Below are 18907 nucleotides of genomic sequence, written 5' to 3'. Positions count from 1 at the left end.
CTTGAGGAATATTGGTGTACAAGGCCTCTACATCTAAGGTCACCAGAAAGTCAATGGTTTCTGGTGCCAGGAAGTTCTCCATCAGGTTAAGGACTTCCGTGGTGTCCCTGAGATAAGTCAGCCTTTTCGTGACCAGAGGGCGGAGGTAGAAATCACAAAACTTGCTCAGTGCTTCCAACAGGCAATCTATCCCGGATACAATCAGCCGACCTGGAGGTGGATTCGTCCCTTTGTGTATCTTGGGTAGTGTATGATAGTAAGGGATTCTCGGTTGATCATTGATGAGAAACAATGCTTCCTGTGAGGAGTTCCACCCTTCAGTTTCTGCTTAAGTGACTATGCCCTTGATCCTGGCTGTGAGACGAGCAGTAGGATCTTCCTCAATGGGGAGGTAGTATTTTGTATCAGTCAGTTGGCAGCGACATTCTGCACCATATTTGCCCACATCCTGGATCACAATGGCACCGCCTTTATCGGGTGGTTTCAAGATGATGGTCGTGTCTTCAGTGAGGCTCTTGAGGAGGGACCTTTCTTCTTTAGACAAGTTTTTGAATGGGCGCTGGTTTGTGATGCCTGTGACTTTCTTCAAGATGGCCTATTCGAAAGTAAGTATTTCGTTCGGTGTCATGGCCGCTGTTGGCGTAAACTGTGACTTCTTCTTGAGACCAGTGCTGATGGTGGGAGTCTCAGGTTTGTCTTGGAAGAAAGCTCTCAATCTCACCTTCCAGAAGAATTGGTGTAGTCTAAACGTGTCCTCACAGAGTGTCGGGATGAAACCCAAGCCCTTCTCAAAGAGCCTGGATTCACCGTCAGCCTAAGGTCTGGAGGACAAGTTTTCTACTAATGTTTCTGTCCTGACTTCTTGCTCCGCAGTGTCACCGGTTCTGGCTCCTGCCAGTGCACATTCATGGGTCCTCCTCTTCTTTTGCCTCTTCCTCTGCCCCTCCGTCTGTTGTAAAAACGGGGGTTCGGGAATTGGTGGTATTGTTGTTCCTGAAGGGGATGCCCTGGTGGTTTGTTCCACATCGGCTGGGGTCCCATTCACCTTCCTGGGTATAGTTGTGCTTGGAGTGGATGGGGTGGGAAGTTCTGGAACAAGGGTGGTTGTTGCGGTCTTTGAGCCCCTCTGGAATTCGGTGTGTAATTCCGGCCCTCATAGCTGGAGTCACTGCTGATACAGCTTGTCCTTCTAGATGGTTTACTGCTGTTGTCATCCGATTAGGTTTCTTGATTCTGGAAGAATAGTCGTAGGGGTACACTTTGTCCTTATCGAACTGTTTAACATCCTTCTGGAGTTTGGTGATTTTGCGTTTGGTGATGAACTCCTTATGGTCATTCATCTCTTCATTTATCTCAGCCAGTCGTGATTTAAACGCTGAGACTGAGATGCCTGCTTTCAAACTGTTCTCAGCTAAGGTGATCTGAATCAAGAGTTCATCCGACAAGCGCTTGGCCATATTGATTATGAGTACGACCCAGTCCCGTGTACATTTCCACGCTATTTTTGACCATTCTATGCGGAAGGTCAGATCCTCTAAGAAGATCCTTGGGGTAAGTGTGACTAAGAGGCCATTAGGGGGTACATTTGCCCGTACACATTTTGTCATTATTGTCCCGTGTAGGGCCTTTTTAATCTGTAATTTTCTAAGTGCTTGTAGTATTTTCCAATCTTCGTTTTTACTAACCGTTGCTACGCTACCATCCACTGCCAGAAGTGAAGGTGCCCTTAAGATTTCTGCCACTATGTCGTCGTCAAAGCTTAAGCCTGGGTTATCCATTTCTGGTGTTTGTATTTATGCCTCAGGGTATGTCTAGTAGTACTGGTGTCAGGGTATGCTCTGTCTCTAGAGAACATGTAATAAAAAAAGAGGAAAGAAAGAAGAGAGTACAGTAGTGTCCCACGGATCGCTGTCGTACTAATAACTAACCAAAAAAGAGGGGGGGAACGGGAGCTAACTTAGAAATAGAAGGTCCAGTACCTTCTATTTCTAATTTATCCCTGGTCCCCCCTCTTTTTTGGTTAGAGGTAATAGAGCGCCCAATCCCAAGCATCCCTGCACATTGCCTCCTGGAATTGTTTCCACACAACACCAAGCTGTGGGTCACTAGCAGGTTTCAAGACCTACCTCTGATCTCAGCTAAGCGTGAGATCACACAACACTGGAAATCCCCTGTAGGGCCCAAAGTCACTACGTGGAAGGCTGAGCTAGAGAAATGGGCAGCCTTTGAAGGGAGGGTACTCAGAAATGCCAAAATAGGAATTGGCTCACTGGAGCAAGCCAGGGCCCGGGAAACTCTGGTTGATAGTGTAAAGGAGCCTGAGTTAATATCGGGGGAGACATCCCCAGGGAGGGGGTCCCTACAGACAAGCCCGGAACACCGAGGTAGAGGAGGGGAGGATGTAGGACATACATGAGGTGGTAAAGAATGACCGCACTCTCAGGTTGACGCCGGAGAGATAGAATCCCGGGAACACGGGCGGGAGGGCGGGGGGCTAGAAGCAACTATTTGATATGCTTATAAAGTCTGGCTGGCGGAGACCTGCGAAGGGGGTGGGAAGATGGGAGTTGGGACTTAGGATAGGTAAGGGGCAAATGTACTACTACTAGAAATACACTGACCTTCCAACTCTTGAAGGGACTTGAGAAATTATTGAACGGACATGATATGAGGGTGGTGTTGGAATTGTAATGGAAATGTGATTTATATATGTTTCAACAGAAACCCCAATAAAATGCTTTAAAAAAAAAAATGACTCCATATTCCTGGCTGGTTTTAGGTGTATGGCATATGAATGGACGCAATAACAGAATGCATACAGAGGCACCAAAATACTCGTTGAGTAGCATACTATGGAAATTACAGATATTTAGATTGCGAGTTTAAGTCCCCCCATTAATTATACAGGCCACACCCCTTTCAGAGACCCCCCCCCCCCCTTTTTGCATCCCGCTTAAAACCCTGCTTCCATTGCTTCACCAGTGTTCTTCTCCAGAGCTGCAGATTTTCCTCTACTAGTTATGCTCTCCTCTGATGTGGTTTTCTGCCTCTGTTACTCTCTTCCAGCGCTCCTCACTGCTCCTCCTTGTCAGTGTTTTATGCTGTTTTGATCTGTTCCGGTGCTCTCAGTTCTTGCTCTTCCCCAGTGCTCTCAGTTGCCCTCTCCTCTTTGTGTCCTCATCCAGTGGACTGGGCTGCCCACTCCTATTGGCCCTCTTTTCAAGCACCATCTTTTACACCCCTCTCTTTATGCTCTCTTCCGGTACTGGGCACCCCCCTCCTCTTCGCGATTTCCTCCACTGCTCCATCCTCTTCAGGCTCTTCTTCAGGAGCCTTCTTCGGTGCTCTCCTCGAGTGCCGTCTTCCAGTGCTTTTCTCCAGTGTTCTTCGCCTCCCCCTCATCTTCATGCTCCACTATAGTGCTTTCCAGTGTCTTCTCATCGTACTCTTCACCAGAGATGTCTTTTGGTGCTCTCTTCTTGCGCCCTCTTCCAGTGCTCTCTTGCAATGCTCTCAACCAGTGTTCCTCGCTGCTCTTCCTCTCCGTGCTCTCCTCCAGGACTCCTCACTGCCTGTTCCTGAGAGTGTTCTATACCAGTGCTCTACTCTGCCACCTCCTCATTGTGCTCTCCTCCTGCACTCTCTGCGAATCCCTTCATGTGCTGTCCTTCATTTATCCCTGCTCCTCCTAGTGACTTTTCAGGTGCTCTCTACTGAAGCATGCTCTCTGGTCTGTACACCTTGATAGAGACTTCGTAGTCACTTGCCTTTTAATTCCAAGTGAATTGAAAGATAATGTGTCTCTTAGTGCATGCCTCTGGGCGGTTCCCAGTTGGGAAGTAATAGCAACAGTCAACTCTTGCTAATACAGGCACATCCATAGTCAGTTCCTGGGGAGCTCAGTTCTCAAATACTGGCAGATTAGGAGACCCAGGCACATGGAGAATAAGAATTGTTTGAATTCAAACAGTTTTGCAAACTAATCAAACTGAAACTGCAATGATAGTTCCATTGGTTGTAACTTTCACCCTTAAGCATATTTTGTAAACAGGCCAAGAGACTGGGTGATTCTCCCACAGGGTTACAGCCAATGGGCCCCAATCCAGTTTTTCAATCTCTTTTTATTAGCAGCCTTCTGCCTGATTATAAATTCTCCCATCGTTGGCAAAACATGAGAGCAGAGAAGTAAGTTAAAAAAGTGATTGACGATTAACACATAATCTGCCCACATGGGCAACCTGGTATTCTAATCCATTTCTCCTGGTTCCATAGTTTTCACCCTCCTCACTAGACCATAACCTATGTGGTGTGGTTCTGATGGCATGATTAAGACATTGCCTTTCTCAGGTAAACGCCACTATGTTGGGAACCATGCCCACATTTTCTTTTATAATGTTTATTACTAGCATATTTAGCTAATGGTAAAGCTGGAATTTAGATGTTGAGTTTCCCCTTTCCACAGCTAAAATGTATCCACTGGACCACATCGAACAGTGGTGCCAGACCAAACCAGTGAATTGCCCACCTTGTTTAAGGGGTTCTGTCATTGTTATTCTTTTTTAGTGTTCACTACATGAATAGACCCTGTTTTGAACCACTCTTAAAGTTTGCAGAAAAAAAGAGAACCATGGCATAAATAGATCATGCCAACTGGTTATTTTTCTTTGGGCTCTGGGGCAGTATCAGTGGTGCATACTGTTGTGTTCCATTGGTGTCCCAAGACCAAAGATACTATTTCTTTCCGTCAAGAAATCAGAGAGGAGATCCCATTCCCGAAAAAACAACTTCCACAATATACCGCAAGCTCATGAACAATATGTCGGACCCACTGACAGCCTTACGTGCTGCCTGGACCGACGACCTTGGGAATGTAGATGATGAAGAGTGGGTGGAGGCACTCCAGGGCCCAAGGTAAATCGCAATACGTGTACGATTCCGACTATTCCAACTCAGGATATTACATTGCTCCTATTACCTCTCTACACTCCTGCACAAGTTTCGAAGGGCACCGACGGCGCTGTGCATCAGGGGCTGCCAGCAGGAGGGTACCTTTTTTCACATTCTTTGGAAATGCCCTAGAGTCACGCAGTTCTGGCGCAATGTTACCTCAATAATGGCCAGGGTGTCTGGAACGGACGTTCCAATGGACAACAAGTGGCCTCTGAAGACGATCTGGCCACGGCATGTTAACATTTGGCTGACGCTGGTAGCGGGGATTGCGAAGCGAAATATAGCCAAGGGCTGGGGGGGCCTCAACCCCTGTCCATGATGGAGTGTGAGAGAGACTTGGACTGGTGTCAGAATGCAGGGGGTATGCTAAGAAGTGGGAGAAGGTGTGGGCACTTTCGCACGTCTACATGGGGCTGTGAGAGAGCTAGGACCGTAGCCTGGGGAATACTGGTCTAGAACTGTGTGGTGAATTCTCAATGTGTTCCCTCCCCCAGTTCCAGATAACATTAAATGTTGAGATTGTGCTTCTTGCGTGCTGTTCCCCCCATCTCTGTTCTCTTTTATTGAGAATTACAATCGTAGAAATGTAACCCAAAGATGCACATGCTACCTCATACATGATTCTGCTATCTTTTGAGCTTGTTTAATCATAAAAGTTTTAAAAAAGAAAAAAAAAAGAACTCGGGAAAGGAAGGGAGAAAAGCTCCAGCATCACCTCAGAAGGAATGATAAAAACTTTAGCATTTGAATCAACTAATTTTATCAACACATACAGGATAGATGAAAGTCTGATATGGCAATGGGAATCAAATCAGAAACGCTAATCGTAGCATTTAATAGCTCACATAATCTGCAGACTAAATTGTCACATGTCTTTTGTGCACAAAGCCTTGGTGCAGTGCACAGAGACCCTTCATTGCCCCACAGAGAAAGAAAAAAGTAGGGGGAGCATTGTCAGTCTTATGGACATGCCATTTGATGGTTCCTGATTGGGATTTAAGTCAGTTTAGTTTTGGGTGTTTCTGCTCCCCCCTAAGCCAACCACACCCGCAGTTTTGTCACCTTTGATGATTTGGTAGGGGTAACTTATACCAGTGTTTTTCAACCTTTTTTGGGCAAAGGCACACTTGTTTCATGAAAAAAATCACGAGGCACACCACCATTAGAAAATGTTTAAAAATGTAACTCTGTGCCTATATTGACTATATAGAAAGTAATTCTCTTGAATAGGAATCAAATAAACACAAAGAAAGTATTTTATAATTACTTTATTATGAAATAGTAAGTAAACAGAAATATGAAAAATTATAAAATACTTTATTGATCAGTGCGCAACCCGGGCCTGTTTGGCTGAACACAAAGCTGATATTCTGGCTGGAATCGAAGATAGAAACACACGTAGCTCTTCGTCAACAGCTCTCAGTCTCTCTCTGTATTTAGTTTTTATAGCAATCATGCTTGAAAAGCTCATCTCACACAGATATGTAGTGGAAAATGGGAGCAATGTCAAAATAGCTTTGTTTGCCAGAAGGGGGAACTCCTTGGCAGTATCCAACCAAAAACTGTCCAAAGGTAGATCAGCAAATCTTAGCTTGAAACCACGATTTTGTCTCAGTTCAGTTAGTTCCTCCTGCTCCTGTAAAGTCATGTCCTCTCCACCAACTGATGCTGAGCTATAAGGGTCCCTCACCCAGTCAAGGCATTCAGTGGAGACTGAAGAGAAATAAAATGACAACTTCTCCTCAAAAGTTTTTAAATGTTTAACTATTATCTCACACAGTGCAGCAGTGTGAACACCTTGCCATTGCTTGGTGAGTGTGAACATTTCAAGATTGCCACTTTCCACGTGTTGATGCCAGAGTTGCACCTTTGAACGGAATCCATTTATTTTATCTGTACTTGTAAGCAGGTTTTCATTTCGGCCTTGCATTCGTGTGTTCAGTTCATTCAGATGATGAAATATATCTGCCAGATATGCCAGCCTTGCACACCACTCATCACTTGCAAGCAGCTTTGCGTAATCTGACCTCTCATTTGTCAGAAACACTTTAAGTTCATCCCGCAGCTCATACACACGAACTAAGACTTGCCACGCGACAACCACCGGACCTCCGTATGAAACAGCAAGGTTTTATGCTTCGCTCCCATCTCCTCACACAAAGCTGCAAATATGCGACATTTCAGGGGTCGTGACTTTACAAAGTTTACCATGCGCACAACATCATCCAACACATGAACTAGGTCTGCTGGTAAAGTCTTGGCTACGAGGGCCTCACGGTGTAAAAAACAATGCGTAACAATCACATCTGGATTTCTTTCCTTCACTCTGCTTACAAAGCCTTTGGTGCGCCCGACCATGGCTGCAGCTCCATCGGTGCAGACACTTGTGCAGTTTAACCACTTAAGTCCTCCTTGTTCAAGGTATTCTGATGTGACCCGAAAAATTTCTTCTCCTGTTGTTTTTTCTGGCAATGCCTTGCAAAAAAAGAAGTTTTCTCTAATTGCATCACCATCAACAAAACACACATTGGCCAAGAGTTGAGCATGTCCACTGATATCAGTAGACTCGTCAAGTTGCAATGCAAATTTCTCACTGATACGGATCTTTTCCAAAACCACGCTTTCGATGTCTGCAGACATGTCATTAATACGTCTGGAAATTGTGTTGTCTGAGAGAGGGACTTTGGCTATTTCCTTAGCTGCTTCAGGTCCGAGCATCTCCTCTACAATAGCTTTGCAGGCGGGAAGTATTAATGTCTCTGCCACAGTGTGCGACTTTTTTGACTTGGCTATAAGTTCAGCAACTTGATAGCTAGCTTTAAGAGCTCTTTCATTTACCTTTGTGGTTTTTCTCATGAAAGTTGCCTGTTTCTCCGTGTTTTCACGCAGGCGAACAAAATAGTCTGCATTCTTGTTTTGAAGCGAAGGGTGTTTCGTTTGGAGATGGCGTTTAAGTTTGCTTGGGACCATAGCACTGTTAGCTAGCTTTTCACCACACACCACGCACAGTGGAGTTGGTTTGTTTGCATCTCCGGTGAAAGTAAATTCAAATGAAATATAGCTTTCGCTATATTGCCTTGTGCCAGAGAATTTGCTTAAGCTAACCATCTTTGCTTTCTTTTGATCCCCACTCATACTTGGGCTCTCATCTGGCTCCAAATTTTGTTCAGAGTCCAGTTCTTTCCTTTTCAAAAACGTGTCCATCACTGCAGTATCTCACTGTCACTCAGTACTTACTGCGCTTGTCTCCTCCAGATAGCCGCTGTCCGTCACACTCAGCACTCTTCTGCGCATGTCTTCATCCAGATCCATCAGTCAGCGCTCTTCTGCTCTTCTGCTCATACTTCCTCCAAATCCAGATCCATTGGCACTCTTCTGCTCATCGGCGATCTACTGCGATGTCTCCTCCTGTCCTCCTCCTGTTAGTGTAACAGTGACACCGGAGCTATTTATAGTCCTTAACATCAGTGGTGGGATTCAAAAATTTTAGTAACCAGTTCCGACATTCAAGCATGGTTTAATATTTTTTTCTTTAATGGCAAACAAAAACGTTGCGGACCGTTCTCTGCTCAGCGGGGATCGATCCGCTGATCCCCGCTGAGCCGGCGGATGACAGCTCCGTCTCCGCACTGTGTGCGGAGAGGGAGATGTCAGAGCCCCGCTGCTCTCTATGGGGAATCGGATGAGAGCGGACCGCCTGTCCGCTCTCATCCGATCCCATCCGATCTGATCCCCACCCAGGACGGATGGAAAATAGGCACAGGTGATGGAATAAGCATGGCACAGATGGTATACTAACTATACTATAGGCATGGCACAGATGGTACTATAGGCATGAGGAGGAGGAGGACTGACAGGAGGACTCACTTACCGGGCTGCTGCTGCACAGGGCTGGACTCACTCGTCTCTCTTCCGAGACCCGACCGTGACCGACTGGTTCCAGATGACCTCCTCACCTCACGCTGCACCTGCGGCCTGGTCTGGATCCGGATACGGTCTCTCTGCAGTGCCAACTCCCGCCGAGTCCTGGTCTCCGTCCGTCTCCTCCTGCTCCGGTCCTCCTGGTGACTCGAGTGGCGACGTCTTCATCTCTCCGCTGCTGCGCACACTGTGCTCGGGCGGGAAGGAAGTCGGAAGATGATGTCCTACTGTGATAGGTCCAGGCTGCAGTCTGGACCAATCACAGCCCGGACATCCGAAAAGTGGAGGGTGTCCCCCTGAGGAGCGCCAATCGGCGCCCCTGCTGGCCGAGGGTGGGGTCAAAAACCCCACCCCCCCCCCATACCCAGGACACAGTCCGGCGCCCGCCGCCCTTGGGGTCGAAAATTTGTCATTTTTTTTTTTAAATCTTTCGAATTTTTCAATTTTTCCCACGGCACACCAGGCAACATCTCGCGGCTCACTAGTGTGCTGCGGAACAGTGGTTGAAAAACACTGACTTATACCATCAGCAGCCCCCACAGGTACAATACTCGCCACAGCCCTTTCGTGGCTGTGGTAACCATCCTCTTAAGTGTGCCCTTATCAGGACACACAACCAACCTGTTGAAAGCAGAATCCAACACTTTCTGCCAGGGTTTCAGGAGATCACTGAAGACAGGTGAGTCCTCACCGCATCTACCACAATCCGCAGAATGGCTCTCGGGGGAACATATGTTTTGATTGTGGTAGACAGTTCTGCCTCTTTTGGCCAAGAGAGTCATAGAGAGGGGCCAGGCGCCCAAGTCAGTTGTGGTATTTATTCTTGCTACTTCCTAGCATCGAAAAAAGGATCAGGTCCTTCCTCCCACAGTAGACTGTAGCCCTCTCAATGCCTTTCTGAAAAAGGAAAAGTTCAAAACGCTCACCCTGGTCCAGGACTTGTTGGCCCTTGACAGTGGAGACTGGGCAGTAGCGCTGGACCTGTAGTACGCTTATTTTCACATCTCAGTCCTCCAGTCATTACTGATGTTCATTGTAGGCTACAAACATTTTCAATTCTCTGTGCTCCTTTTTAGGTCTCACGCCTAGTGATGCAGTGCAGAGCACTGCTCGCGCAGCGAGAGTCCTTTTGACCGTGGTTTCAAAACGGAGCCTGGAATCGCACAAGCTTGTGTGTGTGCTTTTCCTTTTGGCTTCCGCTATTGGGCTTTGATTGCGTGTTTTTTTTAAACAAAGCGTGCAATAGGCCAAAGGTGGGTGCATTGCTCCGCCCATGGCCTATTGGTGTCTGTTACGCGCACCAAAGCCCATGTGGTTTCAATTATCGTGCCCAGACATGGGCGTGATAATTGAAAACATATGGCTCGCTGTGGCGCACGTGCGCGCACCACTCGCGGGCGTGTTTTTTTTTTTTTTTACATTGCACTGCCGCCTCTGAGAAGGGTTCCTCACCTTTGGGTTCCACGTGGCTCGTTTTTTTTCACCCTGAGGCTAAAAATGGAGAGCCCGTCTCGACACCTAATTACAAAATTGCAGGCGCTAAGCACCCGCAGGACCCGTACCACTTAAAAAATGCCCTGGGCTCGCCTAAGACCCCGGTAACAGACAACGGAAAAAGTGGTTCTTGCAGTGGACAGAAGCAGGCATAAAGCAGATGGCTTTGTACTCGGCAGTTCGCTGGGATGCAGGGGGATAAGGCACCCGAAGATCACGCGCAGGCTCGATGAGTGCCCCAGAATCAGCCCTCTCTTGCCTTGTAGCTCCTGTATGGCGGACTTCACGGCGCACAGGAGGCAGAGAACCAGCATGGGGGCGATCACTATGGGACCCTCCTTAGGCAGGTACACAACGCTCTTTGTTCCTTCAGAATAGCGCTGCAAACATTTAGGCGACATTTTAGATTTCTAAATGGCCGGGACTGTCCCGAATTTGCCGGGACTGCCCGGTAGAAGCGGGTCCGTTGTCATGATACAAATATTGTGCTACGTTGGCGTTTGCATTTTATAGGACCATGTCATTCTTGTTTAACTCTGGGGGCAGACACTTAAACTGGGAGGATGTGGTACGCGCTTTAACATTTCAAGCACCGGCGAAGATCCCACGTGCACCTGGACAGCTGAGGGTCCAACTCTACACCAATAGGGAGTGCACGAGAGCCCGGGGAGGCGCAGTCAATCACCGGTCGCAGCAGCTACGTCACTCTGCTTTGAGATGGGAGCGCTGTACGTGCCGCGTAGCATCGGCGTCTCTGCATTCGTGTTCCGCCTTCTTTCGTTCACCTTTGCGACACGGGGTGCAGAAGCACTGCTTTCATGCGCTGTCTCCGGGAGACTATGTTTGGAGATTGCTCGTAACGGAGATCCCGACTATCTAGTACCTTCTGAACCTTGTACCCCCGCATCGGCTACTGCCCTGTGCATATGTGCCCGTTCTTTGCTTGTTCGTTTTCAAAGAGAGTTAGGGCAGCTGCCGCCGGAATGTGCACATGATAATGTTTTCTATTATTTGTAGTACTATCGACATTACGGGGTTGGAGGTTGGCGAGATAAGTTCCACCTGTTACAATGCACCTGCTACAAATTCTTGTTGAGGTTGGAGGTTACAAGGACACTGGTCCCTTGGTCCTCCTGGGGTAAAATGAACTGCTCGTGGTATGTGTCCTTCCCCCTACCTACCAGATGTGGGGGGAGGGGTTGAGTGACCTCGCTGTAGCGCGGCAGGCCTCGGTCGCAGTTAATTGGGGTGACGCCAATTAAAGGACACGGAAACGTAGTGAAAATATCTGGGCTGCTCAAAGACCCCGTGCGGTCTTGCCCTAGTTTATTTATCCCCTCGGGACGAGCCCGCCCCGAGGGGTGTGTGGATGCGTGTTTTAGCGCAACATTGTATAAGAGAGCCCGGGTGGCTCTCTACATCCCTCCTTCATTTTAGTTAACTGTCCGCTAGTGCACCCCGTCATGGGGAAGTATATACATAGTCTTTTAGTCTCTGACTGGGTGCAGGATTGGGGCGTAGTCCATATCGTTGACTTCTGGTGGGGAAGTCGGGAGACCTGTCCAACGGGATAGCCCCGGAAGCACCGGCAACGGGACCCCGATCAGTTAGTCTCTGATGGTCTTCTCCACCTGGGGCTGCCGGCTGCCTGCTTGCCGGAGGTGACACCCCTCCGCCGGGAGACGCCGGGGCACCACTCTCCGTCAAAAGCCCTAGCGACTCGAGCCCTTCGCCATCCATTCCTGTTTCGGGAACCACCTTGAAGCTCGACACATTCCTTGTGACGGTCTGGTGTCCTCTCCGTGCCGTGATCATGGTCCCTTGCACCTCGGTCACCGTCCACACTTCAGGCTCATAGGGAGTTCAGAACTTCCATCCGGGGTGCCGATCTTTGATGACCACATGGTCTCCGACTCAGACCACAGTGTCCTGGGCTTTACGGGCCTCGCTAGCCTTCCGGTTCGCTGCTTCCCTCCGCGCCTGAATGGCCACCCCGTCTCTCTCCGCAGGGGCTCATCCTGGATCCGCCGGAATGCTGTCCCGCGGGGCTCGCTTGAACAGGATGTGAGCTGGAGCGCACTTGGTGGTGCTGTGTGGGGTCTGGCGGTACACTCCCAGGAATTGATCTAGAGCTGCTTCCAGATCTTCCTCGTTATCCACGGCGATCCGCAGCGCTCGATTGAGCGTCCTCATCAGCCGTTCCACTTCTCCGTTGGCTTGAGGCCAGAGGGGGCTGATTTTCCGGTGTGGGATCGCCAGACTTGCCAGGTACTCCTGGAACTCCCGCCCCTGGAATGGGGGCCCATTGTCCGACTTGACTTCTTCGGGCAGCTCCATCGTTGCGAATACTCTGTCCGGAACCTTCTTGACGTGAGGGAAAGCAGGGGATGCTATCACCTCCACTATCAGGAACTTCGAGGAGGAATCGACCATGACCAGCATGTGCCTGCCGTCCGGGAAGCTCCCGAAGTCGATGCTGAGATGGGTCCACGGCGTCTTACTCGCTTCTTCTGTAATCACTGGAGCTGGAGCCAGATCTCCTCCGGTGATAGTGCAGGCGTGGCACTGTCTGACCATTTCATCCACTTTCGCGTCCATCCCGGGGAACCACACCTTGTCACGGAGCCGGGCCTTAGTCTTGGCCATCCCCTGGTGGCCTACGTGCGCAAGCACCAGGATTTTCTTCTGGAGGCTTTCCGGGACCACAATGAGCCGTCCCCTCAGAATGACTCATTCTTCCCCCACGCTTAGTTTACTCCGGACCTGCCACAGTTGCTGTCGAGCATGACTGACCTCTGGTCGCAGGGCACGAACTAAGAAGTGGGCCCATCTGTTTCTGTCTAGCGCCCTACGGATGCGGGTGAGGGTAGGGTCTTCACGAGTGGCTTGACCGATTTCCTCCAGTGTCATAGCTTTCGGACAGGACCCCTGCGATACCATGCTGACGAAAGCCTTCGTGTTGCACGTATCTTCCGGTATGGTGGCTGATGGGGTTGATTTCGGATGCCGGGACAAGTAGTCCGCGGGATTGTGAGCCCCCGGCCGATAGATCACCTTGAACTGGTACGCCTGAAGCTGCACGGCCCAGCGTTCGATCCACGGCGGTGCCAGCCTCGACAATCCCATGAACAGGGGGGAGTAAAGGCTTGTGGTCCGTCACGACAGTGAAGTCCTGTCTGCACAGGTACAAATGGAAGTGCTGGCAGGCCCATTTGATGGCCAGCGCTTCTCTCTCTATCTGGGCATACCTCGTCTCGGTGTCAGTAAGCGCCTTGCTGGCGTACGCAACGGGCTTCCATACTTCGTGACCATGTTCCTGCAAGAGGATGGCACCGAGGCCCACCGGGCTGGCATCCACCACCAGCTCGGTCTTCCTCCGGGGGTGGAAGTATGCCATGATTGTCTTGTCGAGGAGCCCCTCTTTGATCTCTTGGAACGCCTTGTTGGCCGCCGGGGTGCACTCCCACGGGTGATCGTGACGCGTGAGGGCGCGTAGTGGTTCAGACATCGCGGCTAGCCGGGGGATGAACCGCCCACAGTAGGTAGCCATTCCAAGAAAACTTCTTACTTCAGTAGGATTGCACGGGGTGGGTGCCGCTCGGATGGCTTCCGCCTTTTTCGGATCTACCAGCAACCCTTCGCAAGTGAACGTGTATACACTGTCCTGGTAGAACGAGCACTTAGCTTTGTGTAGCGTCAGCCCGCACTCTGTCAGTCTCCTGAGTGTGGCCCTCAGGTGTGCGTGATGCTCTTCCAGAGTGTTGGAGTAGACTAAAATATCATCGCTGAGGTTGATCACTCCCTGCAGCCCGGACAGGGTCTCTCGGATTGCGTTCTGGAATACCTCTGCCGCGGAGGAGACACCAAAGCTCAGCCTTTTGTACCTCCGGAGGCTGACATGGGTCAAAAACGTGGTGATGTACCGACTGCTGGGGTCTAGTTCCAGCTGGTGGTAACCAGCGCTTAGGTCCAGCTTCGAGAACCATTTGGCCCCGTTGAGGTCCGCCACGATGTCGTCCATCGTGGGGGGTGATGTGCCGCTCCCTCTTCACTGCTGTGTTGGGCAGTCGCATGTCAACACAGAGTCTGATGGCCCCTGGTTGCTTGGGCTTGGGCGCCAAGACCAGCGGGGACACCCAGGGAGTGGGGCCGGAAACCTTTTCAATGACATCCAGCTCTTCGAGCTTCTGCAGCTCCTCTTCCACTTGCAGGCGCAGGTTGAACGGCACCCTCCGATGTCTGAAGGCTACCGGCCGTATGGACGTGTCTATGTGTAGCTTGAACCTCTTGCCCTTTAGTTTTCCCAGGCCGGTGAAGAGTGTTGGGAACTCCTTGAGTATGTCTTCGGCGTTGGAGTTGTGAACCTGGTTCGCAAAGAACACTAGACCAAGGTCCTCTGCAGTATGACAGCTGAGCAGCGTCCCTTTCTTGCCTTCTGTGACATGAAATTGTGTCTGAGTCGAGTATCCCCCGCTGGCGATGGTAGCACTGATGATGCCACGGAGGGGAAGAGGGTCCGTCCCTCCGTACGTGTAGATTCGCGCATTGGATGGCGTCAAGGGGGGTCTCGGCGACAGACGGTCATATTGGTCGGAGTCCATCACATTGACCGACCCCCCCTGTGTCGATGAGGGCTTGGACCTCTGTTCCTCCCACTGAGACTGAACACATTGGCGGCGGCTGTAGGAGAGTAGGGTCTGCTTTCTATGTTCACCCCCACTTTTTGCTTTTGCTCTACTGGTTTTCGACTTAGATGTGGCTGTGGGCCTGCTAATCAGACCCACAGCCCTGCTGTTCTCTCTCTAAATTAATACTATGTACTTTAGGTGCATAACCCAGTTGGATAGGATCACCTTATTGGCCCTGTACAGTGTACCTTAGGTACCCAGGGCATAGGTGTACCCTAGGCCTACCAGGGGCTGCAGCATGCATTATGCCACCCCTGGCCTGGCCTTCCATTATGACACAACTGGCTGATCACTCAGCTGGGGTAAGGTCGTGTAATCACTCCTTGCTTAGGTGTAGTATTCCTATACCTATCTTACATATAGACACATGTGTACCTATCAGCCACTCCTATGGCAGGCCTTAACAATCCTGGAGGCAGAGTGCTTGGTAACATGTGAGATGGTGCTCTAGCATGAGCTGAGCCTGTCTGCAGCTTTCGGAACCATGTCCTTATAGCTGTTCTATGATATAGCCTACCATATACTCTTAAAGTGCCTTATAATCTTAAACGGTTATGGTAACTATGGTTTGGCTTTATCAAAACATGTCGTGTAAGGTGTCTAACACTTTGGAATAATACCCCCATCCCATTTCTGGGGATGAGGATATTATCCCTCCCTTCTAGAGGGAGAAGACATGTTGAAACCTACTTACCCGGTTAAAGTTAACCAGAGCCCCAGCATCACAAAATGGATGCTGCTGCCACGACACAAGTCTGACCTCCTGCTGCTGGGAGTGATCCCGGCACGGAAGGCTTGGACAATAGGTTTCCTGCCTTGGGATGTGCGAGCACCACCCCAGACAGGCCTTAGTGTATTGGGGCAGGGAGGGATGAATGAAACAAGACACTGCCTGGGGCACACAAGGTGTCCCATGCATAGTCCAGTTCAAACCGGTGCTGGGGTACACCAGCCCTAGTCCTGGCGCGAAACTGGACAAAGGGAAGGGGGTGTAACCACCCCCCTCCCAGGTCCCACCCATAAGGCGTGACCTAGCAGGCAACCCAGCCCCCCAGATTAGTATAAGAGTGGTAGCTGGGCCTCAGGAGATTAGATTATCCTGAACCTGCAACTTGAACAGAAACTCTGGCACCATCAAGAGACTTACCCTTTGCTTTGCTGAAGTTCTACGAGGGACCGACTGCAGAGCCCGACCAGAGCCTTGACTTCCAGACTTCGCCGACCCTGATCCACATCCACAGCTGAGCTGAGATCCGTGGAGGCGACGAGAGACGTGGGACCGGCTACCTGGGAAAAGTGGCGAGTATCTTCCAGCGCAGCTTCTGAGGTACCCTCGAAGTTGTGCACCGGGGATTGAGAAGCCCCAACCCCAAGCACCATCTGCACCGAAGATCAGCTCCCCACACTCCACGAGTCCTGCGTCATGAATCAGGTGAGCAGCGGGGGTGTCTGCAACGCGGGTGGGCTCCGCACGCTCTCCGCGCAGGCTGACAGAATAGCACGCAAGGCACGACCGGTATCGTCGCCAGTGTAGCGCGACAGGCCTCGGTCGCAGTTAATTGGGGTGACGCCAATTAAAGGACACGGAAACGTAGTGAAAGTATCTGGGCTGCTCAAAGACCCCGTGCGGTCTTGCCCACGTTTATTTATCCCCTCGGGACGAGCCCGCCCCGAGGGGTGTGTGGATGCGTGTTTTAGCGCAACATTGTATAAGAGAGCCCGGGTGGCTCTCTACACTCGCCAGCCATCAAAAGCAGAGACCAAGTTGGTCCTTGTCACCTCTCCTACCTGCTGGGTCGATATATTAATGGTGAACTGGACCAGGCCATACATGAGCCCTCACGGAAGAGAGTATGGATGTTATTTAATCCACACTATATTTAAAGGCTCAATCGCCGATTCAATATTTAAGGTTTTCCTGGAATGGGAGAGGATAGTGGCAGTGCTAATCAGTAGCAATAAAAACAGACCGTAAAACGGGTCTCCTCTACAAGGTCTTATAAGTCCTTCACTTTACATTGCAAAATACTCATCTCTTTTTGGGCGACATGTGAGAACCGTTAGTAGTCGAGGTCACTGATGCAGACCCTATCACACTTCACGGGTTTTACTTGTACTATGTACGATAACCTATTTCCCCCTTTCAGGTGCAATTCTGTAGTGTCGTTTTTCAAGCAACCAGGCCACTGGAGTTATGTAATTCTGCGACAGCTGCGTTTTCTGTAATAGTTATTCATTTGCAGCACTTATCGCATACGTTATCTCCTGCATAACTTGCAGATTTTAACCAAAATAAATTGTTTCTAGCTCAAAAACATCAAAAGTTGCTAAAAACGCTATAGCACCCTTTTCAGCTCAGTGGCAGACAGACCCTATGTCACAGAGGCAGGCCATCTTTCAGTTGCTAATAGCTGTATTTATGTTTTGACCTTGGAGCATTTAGTGTTTACATGTGTGAATATGCAAAATAGTGAAGCATTGCTGCTTGAAAGTGTGCTGCGTCATGCCACATAGTTTATTTTCAATTGCTACATAATGTAGTGATCCCTGCCACATAATAATGGTGGCCCTGCTTATCCCTTTTCCTAGTTAATTCTGTCAACGGAGTCCTCCTGTCTGGGTGTGTTCAGGTTGTTGCTGTGTGTTCAAGACGGGTCACGATTCACAGCTCCAGTGAGGAGTCTGAAGGCAGTACGTGTTTTACGCTGTGCCTGGGTCACAAAGGTGTAACTCATATCCAATTCTTGGCCTCTGCTGAGAGCACAGAGCAATAGCTGTATATTTGTCAAGCAGAATGACCATATCTGAAAGAAACACGTTAGTTAGATTCCTCACCTTAGAATATCCCCAGGCGTCAGACTGGATCCGGAAGATTTTTCGTCAGCAATACCCCTTGCGCGTCGCTAGGCGTCGTCTGCGGCTCCGCGGCCGTCGTCGGCGACGTGCGCCGGAATGACGTCGTCGGAGTACTTAGACGCCTCCCTCGCGCGCTGACGTCAGTTCTTTTTTCCGCGCCAGTAAGCACAGATCCGGGAGAGCTACCCCTTTAGTCACTTTTTGACTAACTTTTTCGATCCTTTTTGATCTTGTCTAACGACGCCGGTGCCGGTAGGATGCCTGGTTTTAAAGCCTGTGCTGACTGTAACCGCCTGATGTCGGTTACGGACCATCACCGCCGGTGCCTGTACTGCTTGGGCCTCGACCACGACGCGGAGTCGTGTTCGGACTGCAAGGCCCTGACCTCGAAGGCTAGACGGGAGCGGTCCCGTAAGCTTCTCGAGATTCGCCACTCTGCTCCGCGCGCCTCTCGATCCCGGTCCAGGAGGAGGTCCAAGGATCGGTCGCGGAGCCGCAGCCGACGTCACCATCGGTCGTCGGGATCCAAGTCTTCGGGTAAGTCGAAGCATTCCATGAAGTCCAAGAGGCGACACCGCTCTTCGGACTCCCCTCGCCGGTCGCGCGACTCGGCCGAGGGTCAGGGTGGTTCCACCCCCGCGGCTCCGGCGGAGCCGCAGGCGCCGCGCAAGTCCCCATACCCGCCGGTCCCTGGGACTAACGCGACGCCGGCGGAGGTCAGTGCCTTCCTCTCGGCCATGAGGAGCCTGGCTCTGCCGTCGACGCCCGCTGGCGCGCCTTCGGGCCCCGCGGACCCGACAGGGCTGCCTTGCCTGGCTTCGGCCCCGACGCCGCAAGTGCCCGAGTGACCCGTTCCCGAGTCCCCGCCGACGCCGGTCAACCTCGTCACGCCTCCTCCGCCGGCGTCGACACCGGTACCACCCCCGACGCCGACGCCGACTCCGCTCGACGTCGAGCCCCAGTTCAGTCCCGCTCCGGGCCCGGCGCCGCTCCGGCAT

General features: G+C 50.6%; 1 protein-coding gene across 1 annotated transcript; it reads right to left on the bottom strand.

Annotated features, from left to right (window-relative positions):
• Positions 1-3325: 3325 nt before the first annotated feature.
• Positions 3326-8154, bottom strand: LOC146861084 (zinc finger BED domain-containing protein 5-like). Its single transcript, XM_085646207.1, has 2 exons — positions 7285-8154; positions 3326-3550 (listed from the first exon to the last, which is right to left on the bottom strand). Exons 1-2 carry the CDS (start codon positions 8152-8154, stop codon positions 3326-3328), a joined length of 1095 nt encoding a protein of 364 aa, XP_085502333.1.
• Positions 8155-18907: the final 10753 nt, after the last annotated feature.

This window comes from Triturus cristatus, chromosome 3_1 (genome assembly GCF_964204655.1).
Source record: "Triturus cristatus chromosome 3_1, aTriCri1.1, whole genome shotgun sequence".
Lineage (NCBI taxonomy): Eukaryota > Metazoa > Chordata > Amphibia > Caudata > Salamandridae > Triturus > Triturus cristatus.
This window is presented reverse-complemented; position numbering and strand designations above follow the sequence as displayed.